The sequence below is a fragment of the Gopherus evgoodei genome, chromosome 6 (genome assembly GCF_007399415.2).
Source record: "Gopherus evgoodei ecotype Sinaloan lineage chromosome 6, rGopEvg1_v1.p, whole genome shotgun sequence".
Lineage (NCBI taxonomy): Eukaryota > Metazoa > Chordata > Testudines > Testudinidae > Gopherus > Gopherus evgoodei.
In genome coordinates this window covers 115402576-115418837 of record NC_044327.1, presented here as the reverse complement: position 1 = coordinate 115418837, position 16262 = coordinate 115402576, and the positions used below count along the sequence as shown (strand labels likewise).

At 38.8% G+C, this 16262-nt stretch overlaps 1 protein-coding gene across 11 annotated transcripts in view; it reads left to right on the top strand.

Annotated features, from left to right (window-relative positions):
- Positions 1-16262, top strand: part of NEDD4L (NEDD4 like E3 ubiquitin protein ligase) — a 362300-nt gene that overhangs the window by 286254 nt on the left and 59784 nt on the right. For 7 of the 11 annotated variants that reach the window (XM_030565980.1, XM_030565979.1, XM_030565981.1 and 4 more), the window contains 4 exons: positions 3978-4052; positions 6499-6558; positions 14835-14966; positions 15500-15619. In XM_030565980.1, the coding sequence (XP_030421840.1) occupies positions 3978-4052; positions 6499-6558; positions 14835-14966; positions 15500-15619 (387 nt within the window). The remainder of the gene's footprint in view (positions 1-3977; positions 4053-6498; positions 6559-14834; positions 14967-15499; positions 15620-16262) is intronic. The other 4 variants (XM_030565982.1, XM_030565977.1, XM_030565978.1 and 1 more) reach the window with 2 other exon arrangements.

Genomic DNA, 16262 nt, shown 5'->3' with positions numbered 1-16262 from the left:
GCTGGGGACAGGAGACTAGCCATATAGAACCAATAGCTTTGGCTGAAAAAATTGTCTAAATTAAGGTACATCAATAATAATTATTTTCCCACGCACAGTGTATGTGGCAGCAAAATGAGATTTTCTTTTTAAAAAACTGATTTTCACTTTGTGTGTACTCTTAATATAGTTTTTGATCTAACAAGTTTGAATCTTTTGAGGAAAGCCTGGAGGTTCTGAGAAGCACCTTATTTAACTTACTTTGTTATTTATTTGTATTCCCATGGCACCTGGGAGTGTCAGTCTGAATCATTCTTTAAACAGGCCAGATAGTTTGTATATCTGTAGTTCACAGTTATTCCATTATTTGTATATTGTTTACCAGTTGTCCTCTGCATAGAATGTCTGAGATAGGAATTGTGCAACTAAACAGTCTAAAAATACCCAAGATCTATTTCTATGCATGGAACCTGCAGTCTCATTCAGACAATATAGAAAAGTAATGCAATAAAGTATCCAGAAAGCAGCTGACATACACAATGTCTGTCAGCTAAATTAATAGGCTTCTTATTTGCACTAATTCAGTTAAGAGCGAGCGTTGCTGATGCTAGAAAGAGAGAATAGGGTTCCAAGTGAGAGGCTGTTTTGAAGCTGATTGATTTTCTTTCCATCTTATGGAATTCTCATGAGTAATAGAAAAATCATTGACACTAGGCCTAATGCCTTGAATCTAAAGTCCAGATGCTAGTGTGTGAAGCTAGTATGCTATATGGGGATATTGTAAAGTGAATGTGTTTTTTAACAGGGAGGCAGTGCTATCCTGAGAACCCACCTTGTTAGCAGGTGTTGAGCCTGCCAGGTGTTGCTGAGCCCTGGTCCGTTGTTGCAGGTGAACCTTTAACCCTACCCTAGGTATAAGGGAGATTGGAGTGGCTGGCTGCACAGAGGGAGGGGATCTGGGAAGAACAGTCTTTGAGAAAGAACTTTAGTTGCTGCTAAATCTGAGAAGGCTGAGGGCCGTGTTTTGAGTCAATTTGTTTATAAAGCCAATTTCCATGGAAGTAGCCTGTGTTTTGAAGTAGAAAGGGAGAGCCACCTGTTCAGGCTTACTTGTCAGTATAAAAAATTGAGTGGGACCAGCATTAGTATTTTTAAAGATCAAGCAGGCTGATTCTCAGGGGATCATCAACAAACTAGTCCCTTCCCCCTCACAATAGCTCTAAAACGAGACCCATTTTAAAGAAAAAGGGAATGAGAATGTGCAACCTTTGGACACTCCCTCTCACTGCTGCATTGTAGCCCAAATCCTTGTGTTGAGGTCCATGCATGCAAAGGGTAATTATCTAAGTAGCTGTGTCTAGAACTGTTAGGTCTCCATATGGTGCAGTTTTTTGTAATCGTGACCTATGTCACATGACTGGAGCCGGGAAATGCAATTCAGTCATTTACCAGTATTACTTTGTGTCACACTTAGTGTGAACAATTCTTGCAGTTATATCATGAGTAAGACCCCACTTCAGTTGCGGGATGGTTGTCAAATAATTTTGTCCGAGTTGTGGGCAAGACATGGAAAATCATGGAAAAGTAATAATGGATCTTTTGTTAATTGTGGTTATTTGGAAAAGCCAATGTCCTATTTGATTAAGAAAAAATTGCTGGAACAATATAAACATTCAAATATTATGTTATGCCTGCTAATTTTTTTGATATCAGACATTTTGCTGCAACTATATTACAGTCAATAATGTGCATGGCTGACAGCCCAAGTCCTTGCTGCTATCAGATTGGATAAGTGGGGTTCTACTGTACTAATAGGGAAAAATGTGTTTGTTGCAAACTCAAAACGTATGCAAAATTGTTTGTGAAAATAGCATCCAATGTAAGCTAATTAAAATCAAAATTGCGGTGGAAGTCTAATATTGCAGGAGCTGCAATTTCCTCAATATTGCAAATTAAGTAGGGCCTTAATCATGAGTCTTATGATATTGGGTGTTTTTGTTAAAGCCTCATTTTGCTTTGCAGAAATGGGAACCAGTGTCTAGTATTATGTAAAGAGACATTTAATTGCTATGCTTGTCAAAACAGTTTTTTTTAATGAAGTCAGTAATCTTCGTCTCCACCTGGAAAGCTGGGTAATCCATGTGATTCTCAGTCTAGTAAACTCAGATTTTTATCTTCAAAAAATATAGGTAAGAGACAGAGTTTTTCCCCCAGCATAAGAGCTGGGCATGCTACATATTGCATTCTTGGGGCTTCTCTTCATTTGTGATTCAGAAATCCTGTGGGATGGAGGACTTCTAAGATCACAGATGTGCTCTTATCCTTTGACCACCATTAAGAACTTTGTGGTGGTGATCTTGGTCTTCAGTGAGTTCATACTCTGTTCCCCAGCAGTCTTTTACCCACTATGATAGTGCAGTATGCTGCTAGGCCGTTTTTTCTTGATAGGGAATACAAATGTCTTAATAAAGGAACCAATTCTTTAAGGCGGGGAAAAGCTTGCACTGCCATGCAAAGCTCAAGTGGTAGGTACCTGTCTGCAGATAAGAGTGTCTCTGTTTCCACCAAATCCAGTAGCAGCTGATAATAAACATATAGGAAAACCTGATTTTTTTAAAAAATGGGAGAGCAGCACACACAGACAACTAAAGCACGTGCCTACAAGTTATTAAATGTCTCTTTATTATACCACCTGTAATGTTTATTATGACTACCAGTACTGTTGTGATGAGTACAATATTAATACCTGTGCAGAATGACAGAGTAATATCTATTCTAATCCTCCTCATGAATTGGTCAATTTTTGAGTTGATATCAATTACATATTACTATTAACAGCATTTTCATCACAGACTTATGTCTGTACAGCAGTGGAAGATGTCATTTGCAACCCAGGTAGACGTGCCCACGCTTGCTTTTATCTTGCTACTGTGCTAAAAATAGCAGTAAAAAGGCATTAGCACAGGCTTCAATATAGGCTGAACAAACTCACTCAGGGCGCTGGGTATGTACTCTCCGCTATTTGTAGCATGCTAGCTGGATTAAAGCTAGCACAGGTATGTCTATTCAGGTGACAAATTATCACTTCCATTACAGTGTGGACACAGTCACAGTCTGTATACAATGAATTCACATTTTACACCTGCAAGTGTTCTTACTATTTTAAGGTAGGAATTGGTTCTTGGGAGTATGTTTGATAATGTATTCATCCTACCAACCCATGACGAGGGCATTGGGTTCCAGCAAAAACCCACCATAGCCACTATTCCAGCATAGGTTCTGGAATAGAGCTTTCAGCCCTCAGTCCACAGGGTATTGGGGCTTTGGATGTACTTAATCACTCCTGTGTGGGAGCAGCACCCTTCACTGCATCTATGTGGGTGATAAACGCAGTGTTTATTTGGCTCAGGGAATCTTGTGTAGACTATTCACTTGGAGTGAATTCTATCCTATAGGTTAGTGAGGGGCTGCATCGGAACCCCAGAGAGTCAAGCAAAGTTTCATATTTTTCTTTTTACTGCCCAGTCCCATCCGATATTCCCTGAGCTCTCTCCTCTGAAGCTGCATAGACACAGAAGCACCATGGGACTTTCAGTCAGCATTTCATTTGAGGTCAGCCTTCCTAACTTGCTGCTAGTTACAGGACTGTTTAATCTGCTGTGTATTTTCCCAGAGAAGTTGCCAACTAGCCAGCCCTCCTCCCTTGAAGTCTGTCCGTAAGACACTCATGTCTCGACTGTTAAATAACAGGGCGAGATGTGTGGCCCGCTTCTACCTGTTCCCGGTTAGTCCAAAACAGGCCCAGGGTGAAATGCTGAGAATTTGAGAGAATGGTTTTGGATTGTGACACAAGATTATGTAGAAATATAAAGGAGATTGCAGGGCAAACATGGTTTATTTTGGACTCAGAAAGCAATATTGAAAAATTGAATTTGATAAAATGAAAATCCACATGTATTTAATGCATTACAATTTAGGACGTTTCTCCTTTCTTTCAGCAGAGAGATCCTTCTTCAAGATTGAGATCTTGCAGTGTAACAGATGCAGTTGCTGAACAGTCTCACTTGTCACTGGTAAACCAAAGCTCATTTTTATTTCTTCTGTGCTTTGTTTTAAATATTCTTTGGTTCTGAGTGAAACCTTTTCCTGTTGCAATGGCTTCAGAATATTTGTACATAGGTGGTAGGAATATGACAGTACCAATCGGTAACTGATTCCAAATTAAGATCATGTTGCATAGGTCAACAAACGAACGTGGTTATACTTGTTTTACAGAAGATTAAGTCAAGATGATTAAAGACAGTGGATGAAATCGTGGCCTCACTGAAGTAGATCAGAGTTTTACCATTGACTTTACTGGGGCCAGGCTTTGAGCCCAGGCATCTAGTTCTGTCCTCATTTATATCTCTGCAATCTAGAGTTGCGTGTCACTGAGGGAATTTGGTCCAGTGCTATTTTTTTGAAAATCAAATACACACATTTTGAAATAGACTTATGCTTGGGCTTACAGGTAGCTATCTAATTAGAACTGGGCAAAATTGGTGAGATTTTTCATTAAATTTGAGAGGTGGGCGGGGGGTTGGTTTGTTTTTTAGGAGGAGAATAGGGGTGGTTATACTTGAAAATTCATGGACTGTTTTGTGCATGGGTTTTTTGTTTTTGTGTGTCAGTATTATTTAAAGCCATTCAAAATTTGCACAGAAGTGTTACCACAACCTTTTCTGGCCTGTGAAGAAACGTAACACAAAGAAGAAATAGGTGCACAGCCATAGAGGTGGTGGGAGCAGTGAGGAAATCAACACTTTTTGCAAATGTGTAAAAATTTGCAGCATGTTGCAAGTCAGTGGAAAACTGCCAATTTAAACAAAAAGAAATTGACTAGTATTTCACTCAGCTTTAACAATCCCTTTTATAAAGGGCCATGTAAAACCAAAATCTAACAGTCACAATAATTTTCTGACCAATATGATATAAGTTAACAAGTCAGGTTTTCCTAATATAGTAGCTAAAAAATTAACTGAATCCCTTTAAACAGGAAAAGGATCCAATCCCAGGATGATTCTTAAACAGGAAAGGTAGCTTTGGGTTCTCCCTTACTCTATAGTCATGTAGCACTTTACTGCTGATGTTCTGCAAGCTCTACATTTTTTTCCATAGAATTGGGCAAAGTGGTGGTGACACAGATAAAATGACCTAGAATAAAATCGCAGTAGATCAGCATTTGACTATGGCTGGCCAGAATATTTCATAACGGATGACATTTCAACCAAAAAATTGACAATATTTTCTGTATAACTTTCTGCAGAAATCTTCCCCCCTATTTTTTTCACCAGAACTGTAAATATGGACATACGAACTAAATGGATCATTAGAACTTGTTTCTGCAGTAAATAACAAAATATGAATAATTGAAGGCTCATGTTGTCATCTTTTTTATTGTTAAATTGGTGTAATTCAGCCATTTTTAAATTGAAATTGGCTAATTTTTTAATATAAATTTGTAGTATTAAACAGTTGACATTTTTTCCCTATTTTTATTACTTCACCATAAAGCTGGAGATTATCTAATGATTCTAGATATGTCATTATGAAATGGTGGCTTTGCAGTAATAGATGTTTCTGTGAGTGTTCAATGGAAATATATGTAAAGTACTACCCAGCTATTTATTTACCTTCCTGCATTAAAAATATTACGGTTCTCAGCAAAAGCATACTTAAAGTGTCTCTTCTCTCTACTATAAGGGATTGGCTTGTGCTGGAATCTGCATCTGCAAGCTTCTACTTTTTCAATATTTTTGATTCACTTCGGTCATTTGTGGTTTGTGGGTTGTTTTAACTGGTGTATAAGGTTAGGCTTTGTTATGACTCTTCCTTCAGTTTATAGTTTTAAAATGTTTACTAAATGAAATTAGGTGCTCAAAACAGCAGTATAAAAAGCATTCGTGTAAAACTGGGACATACTTGAGCTAACCAATCATCAGTCTCTACTCTACTAACAGTCATTTTTCTTCTAGCAACTAAACCCTTACTTTATTTCTGATTAAGCTGAAAACTTGGAACACCAATTTCTTTGATGATGATTGATGATGATGATGATGGTTCTGACTTTTCACAGGGCTGTGCACTCACTGCTGGCCAGAAAATTGCCTCTTCATTTCTAAATGTCTGTGCTTTATGCTTGTAGTGCTGAAGATGTAAAATTCCTTTTTCCAAACAAAAACATTATTTAAACACCTTACTTTATAGCACTAGTATATATAGAGTGAGTCCTGCAGCACAGTTATTAGACTAGTGCCTCAGTCTTTGAATTTATAAGTTATATGTTAATCTGGGTTATCAGTGATTGACGGATTCATTTTTCTTGCTGCTGTCTTTTATTTAACATAACTTCAGTCTAATTGCTTTCCATTACAAAGTGTGAGAGAATGGCTATGATTCCTTATTCCTGAAGATGTGAGCATAATCTATTACCTTTATCACTAAACATACTTATCTGTAACATTAATTATCATTTAACAGCAGAGTGGTCCATCTAGGAGAGCTCGTTCTTCAACTGTCACAGGTGGTGAAGAACCAACGGTAATAATACTCTTTATCAAACACTTTCTGTAATGAAATATGGGTTGGGTTTAGCATCTTTTATGACACTGGCCATTTTTTTGTAAGCAGCAGTGTATTGGTCTAAACTTTTCAGAAACCATAGCTAAGTTTTAACATTTGTTTTTAACCTTTTACCTTGAAATAATTTTTTCAAGTAATGCGATAATATCGCAATAATATTAGCATACAATAAAGATATGGATATAATGCAATTGATTTTTAAACAGAATGACACTCTTGGTAAATATTATTGACTAGTGCTCAAAAATTGAAAGGTATAGCACGTTCTTTTTAAATGCAATATAGATGATACAAACAGACCCTTTAAAATATAGCACTTACCATTTGCACTGACTTAACACTACACTAATTCAGTTTTATTCTTAGGCCTGGATCCTGCTTTGAGAATCATGCAGGCAGAGGGGTTTACCCATGTAATTCTCAATGTAGTTAGTGTATGATCTTTGTTTACTACCAAGTTTTACTTTTTTGTTATCATTAAGTAGCCCAGTGCTGGATATAAACTCTGAATGGTTCAAGAAAATATTTTACAATTCTTAAATTAGATGTTTAATATCCTGCAACCATTTTCCATAATGAATTGTAGTTTGTGAAGCTATCCCATACACTTACAGTGTGGTTAAAGGTAAATCTAAAGCAAGTGGATTGTCCAATAATAAATATGTTCAGCTTTTAAAAATATATATGTGCACCAATGAAAAACACACCCCTACACCTCTGCCCCGATGTAACGCTGTCCTCGGGAGCCAAAAAACCTTACCGCGTTATGGGTGAAATCGCATTATATCGAACTTGCTTTGATCCGCTGGAGTGCACAGGCTTGCCCCCTGGAGCACTGCTTTACCGCTTTATATCTGAATTAGTGTTATATCAGATTGCGTTATATCGGGGTAGAGATGTATTTATTTTTATTTGTATTGTGGAAGTAGCATGAGGCCCTAATTCAGGGATCAAGGCACCATTGTGTTAGGCACTGCAATATGTTCTTTACTGAACTTTAAGGAAATGTACTTTGTACCTTGAATTAAGTGTCAATACCTTTCACAAACACAGAAATGTCTTTGATATCTGTGGAAAAACTGATTAATAGCCACATAAAGCAGGCAAAATGTTCTGTATTTATTTCTAATGTAAATCCAGTCTTTTGTTGACAGATAGTTCCATTAATTACACATGCGTTTTATACAAGTTTATATTCCTCTACTAAAAACTGAATTCAGAGTAGAGCTACTCTATGCGTGCCTGGTCAGTAACACCACTGTATTCCAAAATAGGCATACAGTGTTGATGTGATAGCTAAATATGTTGGTGCATAGTACAAGAAAATTCTTGTTGAATTTTTACATTCATGTTGAATTTTTACATTCATATTGATTTTGCATTTATCATACCAATGTAAACCTTCAGTGTTTAGATAGCACATAGAAATTAATGCACAAAATACTAATGTACAGTGTAATGATACAAGATATGTCTATTGTATTGCAGGGGGTCTTATTTTTCACTTAAGTCAATTAAAGAAGATGAGCAAAATTTGATACATGTTTATGTAAAGTGGGTGCTTCTTTGAATGTGTGTTGATTATATTTGTATGTGTGTAAATAGATAATGTTTTTTATTTGGATTGCTTTTAAGAGCTTTATTGAAAGCCTCAAAGGAAACTGAATACTTTCCCTTGAAATGCTTTACGCTAAAACTAGACTGGACAAAGCACTAATTATCACAAATGGCAGGAGGATAATCAAGATAACTTGAATAAGTGTTTCCAATCTCTGATTTATCTTATGAAAAGAAACCAGTAAAGAAAATTCAGTTTACCTCTGAAACTGCATAAAGTACTGGTAAAGAGAACTGAAAGTTCTAATTTAAGGCTTTTTAAACGAATTGCCTCTGAGTCTCTCTTTTGGTTTGCAAAGCTCAGTTCATATTACAAAGGAATGCTGCCAGTAACTGGATTCAGTTTATAAGGAGTTAGGAGACAATAAAAAGGAAGAGACACGTTGCCATATGTGATCTTTAATGGTTCCACCTCTAGTGATTTTCCTTTGTGACTCTGTCCTCATAGCTCCCTGTAAATCAAACCTGCTATTGGCAATATTCGCTAACAGACTTCAACATTCTTTTGGTTTTGTGTTGTATGCAATGTATGTGATTAAAATCAAGTGATTTAAAAACTTCCTTGAGAGCCTCCGAGGTAGACACTTTTTAAAAAATTCATACTGTTGAGAATTTCAATAGCCTCTCACTACAGTGAATGCATGTATTTGTGTACAGTATCTGCAGCCCTAGAACAGATGAGCCCCTCACCTGTTGGCTGAGTCTTGTGACCTAAACCACTTTTGTTCTGACAAGCTAATCAATAGCTAAAACACCCCAAATCATGACCATTTAGGAAGTAACTGAATCAGGGTTTCGAGCTGCCTCAGCCCAATTTGTTTAGTTAATTCCTCTTCTCCTCCCCTTCTGTTTTCTCCCTTCTTAAATAGATGATCAACTTTCTTCCCATTCTTTACCTTTCCTGGACTCCTGATTTCTTCTTTGAACCATGTAAGCTGTTTTTCAGCTCAAACATGAAGCATGTGCCCGTAAATGAGAGAATTCTCTTAGCACTGGCTACTGTAATAGTTCAGAGGAGAGTTCTGGAACTGATAGGGAATCTGATCAGAGGGGAAAGCAGATGAAAGAGCTGCTTAATAATATGTTGCTGGAGCTTTAAATAAGGAAAACTAATGCACCTTGGATTTCAACAGTGATCTGTGGGCGACAGAGAGACTGTGACCCACAGTGCATTGTCATCCACTTTCAGTCTCTGGGACAATCATTTTCCACTGTTCTCAACTCGCTTCAGAATATTTATTTTATAACCGAGTGAATGTACAACACAATTTGCTGTTTATAAGGCTACACAAAAATTGTAATTATGATGGTGAATCATAAATTGAAATTATGATGGTGAATCAGACCTGAGAGGTTTGTGATCTTATTGAACACACAGGTATCTGTATAACTATGTAGCTTTACTTCAGGCCTCATGCAGAACATGCTCCATGTACAGAACCTGTAGAGCAGCCTTTAAATTCTTTGGTGGGCATTTTATCAAAAGTAACTGGATATTTAGATGCCACAATAATGTAACAAGAAAAATAAATTTTTGTTAAAATCCCTCATGCCTGCATACAATATTTTGTCAGTAATACAAGAAAGAAACAAGTGAGAAACTTTAAACCTGTTAGATTTCAAGGCGGTTATGAACAGAGTGATTGAAGCAGGAGTATAGCAGTGATTATGAAATTTAATGTAATTTGCCATTCATCGTGCAGTTGACTTAATTAGTTTGCCTCCTTCCATCCTCTGTAGATATAAATGATTTAAATTGTTCCTAGGTTTTTCTGATACTTTCAGCCACGTTATTGTTGTGAATGACTTTCATACCTGGAAATGGGATTTTTTTCTCTTTAAATTGAGCATAAATACTGCAGTGTTCTATAGATAAGAATCCAGTAGTGATATTTCTTATAAGACATTTATATTTACATCATTTAAGCAGTTACTGCGTGTGTTTTTCTGTCAGTGAAACCTCATGATTTCTGCTGCGTTAAGCTGCTTCTATGATACACCCTACTAATGCTTCTTTGTTACAGTTTTCCAGTTATGATGTTTGGCATTTTAGTTTTGAAATACTGTTTACTGTTTCCGTTTTATGTGGAAAGTTGAAGATTTTTAAAATACCATAACAGATAGTAATATTCAGTAAAGTCAGAGTTACACAAAAAGCATTTCCACCATATTAGAGAAATTAAATGTTATATCAAGGTATAAAATGCAAAATATATTTTGTAAGATTCTCATACAGATAACCAGAACTGAATTGGAACAGAGGGTATACACGTTTTCTGAATTTCCAGAAGAGTGATTCACGTGAGCTCCTGAATGTTCCTCAGTTTTAACCAGTGGAGGAACAATTCACCAGTTTTGTAGGCTAAGAGGAACACTTTGTGATGGTGGTGAATTTTTAAACTAAATACAGCAAGCAACAGTTAATATTAACATGTTGGTTTGCCTTCTGTTAAGAATTATCTTACCCCTTCCTCTGTGCAGGTGGTAATCTTTTGTCAGATTTAATCAGGTGGAATACTTTCCAAAAATAGAATATCTGTGTCTGCCTAAAAAGAATTAGGTTCCACCTGTCCTAAGATGCTCAGTAATTTTCAGGCTAATTTATTCCAAAAAATTGGTTGGCTTTATTTTATAGATCTGTCTAGAAATAGTCTTCAAAGAATGCTTTTAGGCTACTCGTTATGTTGCTCATGTACATTATTACCTCTTTCTTATATTTAGACTTCTTCCCTTTTTATGAGAGCTCAATATTTATAGAACCTCCTGGATGGTTCTCCATTCTCATCAACTACATGAGAGCATATATTCTCAGCTTCTTCTCCAGACTCATATCTTTGCAAGATCAAGCCCCTGATACGTAAATCTTGGAAAAAGTACTGACAGCCCTCAATTCCCACTAACCTCTGTGGGAATTTAAAGCTTCTCCACACCTGACAGGAGTGTCCAGTACCCTGCAGAATTGAGCCTCATTTGAACTATTAGGATTTAAAACTCACGAACAACATGTGCCTCCTGATACTTGTGGGGGGGGGACAGTGTAAAGTTGGGGGATATCTGACAGCCCCATGTATTGCTACTGGGAGGGACTTACAGCTCCATCTTCCTGGGCCAGGGCAGCCACATGGGCAGGGAGCATGTCCCTTTGGGCACGGCTGGGACCAGCCCCAGCCCAGGGAGACTCACAGCAGCACTGTCTTCCCAGAGCTCGTGGACACCTCAGCAGGGGCAGCATGAGCAATGCCCCTACCTCTGGCAGAGGCCAGGGAACCTGCTCCCAGCACCCCCTCCAGTGGCCCTGCACACGGCCCAGGGACTGCCGTCCTCTCCCCGCCCCACCAGAGCTACCTGTGGGGAGGATGGGGACTCTTCTCCCTTCCCACCCCCGCCCCCACAGCATGGTTCTGGCTTGCTTGGCTGCTCTCCCTGGCAGCCAGGCCCAGGTGGGGAGAAGGAGGCCGCAGGAAGGACCCACTTCTCACACTATCTGAACGTGGCCGCTCCAGGTCGCTGCCTCTGTGCAGCACGGCAGCTGCCTGAGAGAGTGCCTGCCTCGGGAGGTGGCAGCCCCGCCCCCTCCACTCGCTTCCAAACCTCGGCTGCCAGGGACGGGGGTGCCGAGGGAGACGGAAACATGACGGCAAAGGGCTCCGGGTTCTCACAGGCAGCCACAGTGCCGCACAGAGCGGCAACCTGGAGCAGCCACCCTCAGCTGACATGAGAAGCTCCATCCCGCCTCTTCCACTCTCCGCTTGGGCCCAGCTGCCAGGGATAGTGGCCGAAGGTGCCAGGGGGCAGGTGCAATGGGAGGGGGACAAGAGCCCCTGTCCTACCCCTCCCTCCCTGCCAGCAGGCTGAGCAGAAATCTGGAGGGGCACTTGACCCTGCATGTTCTCTATATGCCCACAAAACATGCTGTTGGTTCATCCTTGCTTACTGATACCTGAGATCAGGCATTGGTATAAGAAATACTCCCTGGTACTGAGGTATCTGTATATGAAAAGTAATTTAGTGCAGAATTTCAGAGGCTCCATCCTTTTACTTCCTTAGCTTCCTGATGAGCTGAAGGACACCATGTTCCTCTCCTCAGCTTTCTCATGATAACGCTCACCCCTGATCTCCACCATTATTTCTTGCTATTGGCAAAAGCATCAGAACGAGAACTGACTGTAATGTAAATGGAATCTCAGTAGTGCTGCTTTTTACACAATAAGCAAGGAAGATTGCACACTGAGAGCCAGGAGAAAATCCTTCCTGCCTTCCCCCCACGATACTTTAGTTCTTATGTTTTCTTGCTCCTTTCTTTAGTTGCATAGCTTTTCCATGGCTTACTTGAAATTGCAACATCACACCCTATGCTGTTAAGCAAAGATGAGACCTTTCTAGTCTGATTTCTGTCTAAATATGGAGCAAGAGCATGACGAGTTTGTCAAATCTATTCATTTCCCTTTTTGCTTAACGTCTGAAAAGAATGTCAAAGATGTAAGAAATGTTCCATCGTCAAAGTGTATATGGACCTTTGACTTGTATGCTGGGTAACTGCCTTAAATATCTGGCTTCATTGCACAATGTAAATGAACATTGGAGGAATCTCTCCTCTAGAGTAAAGGGCAACTGAGCGCATGCATGGGTTTTTCAGCCTACTTCAATTATGCAGCAACTGCAGGTTGTCAGACAGTGGCAAGACTTTACAATCCCTTTCTTCTGTTCATTTTTTTGTTTTGGTGTTTTAATGTGGCTTCTTTTAGAAACAGGCTTGTCTCATCATCTTCTCTTATCCAAACAGGCTTAAAAGAGCTCTTAAATTTTCTCTTGCATGCTGCAGACAGGGTTCCCCAATCCCCACACACAGTGTTGAAACAGGCACAATGGCTATGTGCAGCTTGGACATGAGCATAGACTCTTTCTCTGGCTCAGTTGTCAGCCCCATTTCTTCCAAATCCAGATACTGGCACTTGTTATAACATCAACACTAGTACACTCAATGTGAAACTCACAGGCTATGAACAGAATAAATGGAACTGCTTAAATACGGGCATACTCCCTATACACCTTGCTCTGCTTTCACATCAGATAAAATGCTGTCACAGCTCGTCTGCCTTAACATTAATATTTTTATTTTGACTTCTGTGAGGGGAAGTAATTTGTCCTTTCATATCTATAAGATAGTACACATCTGTTGTTGCAGTCCACACAAGGAAAGCCATTATAAAAAGCAGATTACTGTAATAAGGGGCCGTAGTAGACTTTCTTATAGCTAGAAAGCTGCCTACTTCTAAGGGGATTAGTGGTACTGATGCTAAAATAAAGCATTACATAGAAACTGACAAGACAATTAAGCTCAGGCACTTGCTTTCTCTTTCTGGGTCTTCTGATAGAGACATTTGGTTTCATCATTCTCCTGCCAATCAAAACTTTGTCAGAAGAAATTCCAGAATTTAAAGATTTTCTCAATAATCTAGGCTTATTGAAAGGCTACTGCTGACTCCTTGCATGTTCTTCAGGTCTCCCACCACATACCTTTGGATTAATTAGAGGCTAGAAGCTTGTCCTACAAAATGTAAAAGGTCTTTTCAGCAGAAAAGTCGCCTGAAAATAATTAACCCAGTGAACATGATACAGATTTGCTAAGGGCCAGATGCTCGTTAGAGTTGCCCAGTTTACACCAGCTAAGTATCTGTCTGTGACAGGATGCACCCTCACCACTTGTTCGGCGCCTCCTCCTGGTCACTCTTGGGATTAACTCTTGAGGCTGGTCTTTCTTGCACCACCATTATCTGTATGTTGACAAATTTTACATACATGTCCTCCTTTTCCATTGCTTGCTAATATGCCCCCTATTCTAAGGGAGTTGGGAAAGACAGTGGAAGAAATGCGTTTTCCCATACTGATGACACATGCATCACTTTGTATTTTAGGGAGAGGTTACAGGAGGGCAGGACCATGGCTTTATCTTTAAGGTGGATACTGAGTCTCAGAAAATTTAAGCAGGACTTCCAGCCCTGAATCTATTGGCATTCTTTCTTAGCACTTACAAACTGTTGCCTGAACAATAACGAATTAATCTATACTGCACTCTATGAGGTAGGTTATTTATTCCCTCCATTTTACAGAGATGGAAACTAAGAGGGGTTGTGATTGACCTAAGGCTGATTACCCAGTCCATGGAAGAGCCCAAGTGAGAATTTAGGAGTTCTTGACTTTTCCTAGGCTACGTGGCCTCTCTAGCAGTGACTCACATATATCAACTTTAGTGAATAAATGCTCTCTCTAACAAGGGGAAAACATTTTTATAAAAGTGAAAGCAGTTCCTATCATAATGTGTAGTCTCCTGTTTCTTTTGTAGCTCCTTTAGTTTCATGACATGGAAGCTGAGCTGTTTTCTGAACAAAGTGCCTGTAGCTATGCAAATATGAACCAGAAGACCTGTGTGTGGAAGGGAGGAGGGTGTTGGGCCAGATATGTGAGAGAGACCCTGTGCTAGAGAGAAATTTGAAGACATGCTTTTCCAAATTTTCCACTGTATTTGACTGTAAGAATGGCATAAGTAGACTTCTTCTGAAGAGAATTTTTTTCAAGCTTTCACAAAATAATGGTACACAATTTTTTTGCATAAACAGCCATCAGTGGCCTACGTACATACTACACCAGGCTTACCTTCAGGCTGGGAAGAAAGGAAAGATGCTAAGGGACGTACATATTATGTCAATCATAACAATCGAACCACAACTTGGACTCGGCCCATTATGCAGGTATGGAGTTTGCTGTTGTATTGTTTAATTTCAACAGAATGCTTAAAATGTGTTGGGTCTAGTTCCATTTGAAAAGCTGTTTTAAGGTTCTTAAACAGAAACAGTCTATGCAATGCAGAGGCAATTTAGAATAAAGTTATTACGTTTAACCAGGAAAATATACGGCGATTAAGATTATTTTTGCTAAATATCTGTTAGGTCCAGAATAAAGATATAAATTGAGTTTATAACCACAGTGGTGAGAAATGAGAGCAAATATATTCAGAGACAAATTTTAGAATCAAATTCAAAATGAGGATCTTAATCTGTGTACTAATAAGGCCATTTATAGTAGTTTGTTCTTGCCTAAGCAGTTGTTCATTATTTAAAGCATGAATCATTTTTAATTCCATTGAACATACTCTTTGAAATAATATATTTAAAGCTTATTTAGAAAATGATTAACAGAGTATTGATGGCTTTTTTTTAAACAGCCTAACTGCAGATAAACATGATCCTGACACTTAGCTAACTTGTTCTTGCCCCTGAAATAGCTTGCAGAAGATGGTGCAGTTGGGTCAGCAGCAAACAGTAACAATCATCTAAGTGAGCCTCAGATAAGACGGCCTCGGAGCCTCAGCTCACCCACAGTAACTTTATCTGCTCCACTCGAGGTAAGAAGTCCTGTCTCATCTGACAAAGATCACTTCTGTCCTGACTTCTCATTCTTTCTGTTGTGTTTATGACCTTTTATTTTCATTCCAATTTTGCAGCCAACGCATTCTTCTCTCCTGATCTGTTAGCTTTGCTTCGTGAGGATAATATTTTCTTCTGAAGTTTTTTTCAATGCATCTTCACTTTGTGCAGTAACACTGCCTAATTCTTCTTACTCAACTCTCACACTCATTGCTTGGCGTGGGGAATATTCTTTCTCTGCTGTCATTAGTTTGTTTCATTTGTGCATGCATATCCTGTAGTACTTGCATTACTGTAACTTTCTTGTTGGAAAAGCATCAAATCAGAAATATTCTCAAAAGCTGAAACATTTATTTTGAAAGGCAAGTGCAATAAACTGTAAATAAAGGCTGTGCTGCTTGAGTTTGGAAAGTGGTGGTTGAAGTAAGGACATCTCAAAGCTTTTGATTTTGTATTTCATTCTTTTCAGCAGGATATTTTTATTTCCTTTTAGTGCTTTTGAAGATATCTCCTGGATTTAGTGACAGACTTAGCTGTCAGCTTTCTTCATTGGAAAAAGTTCTCCTGAATGGTTTTTGTGGACTATGATACGAGTAAAGGCATCAGGCTAAACTTTTTCAA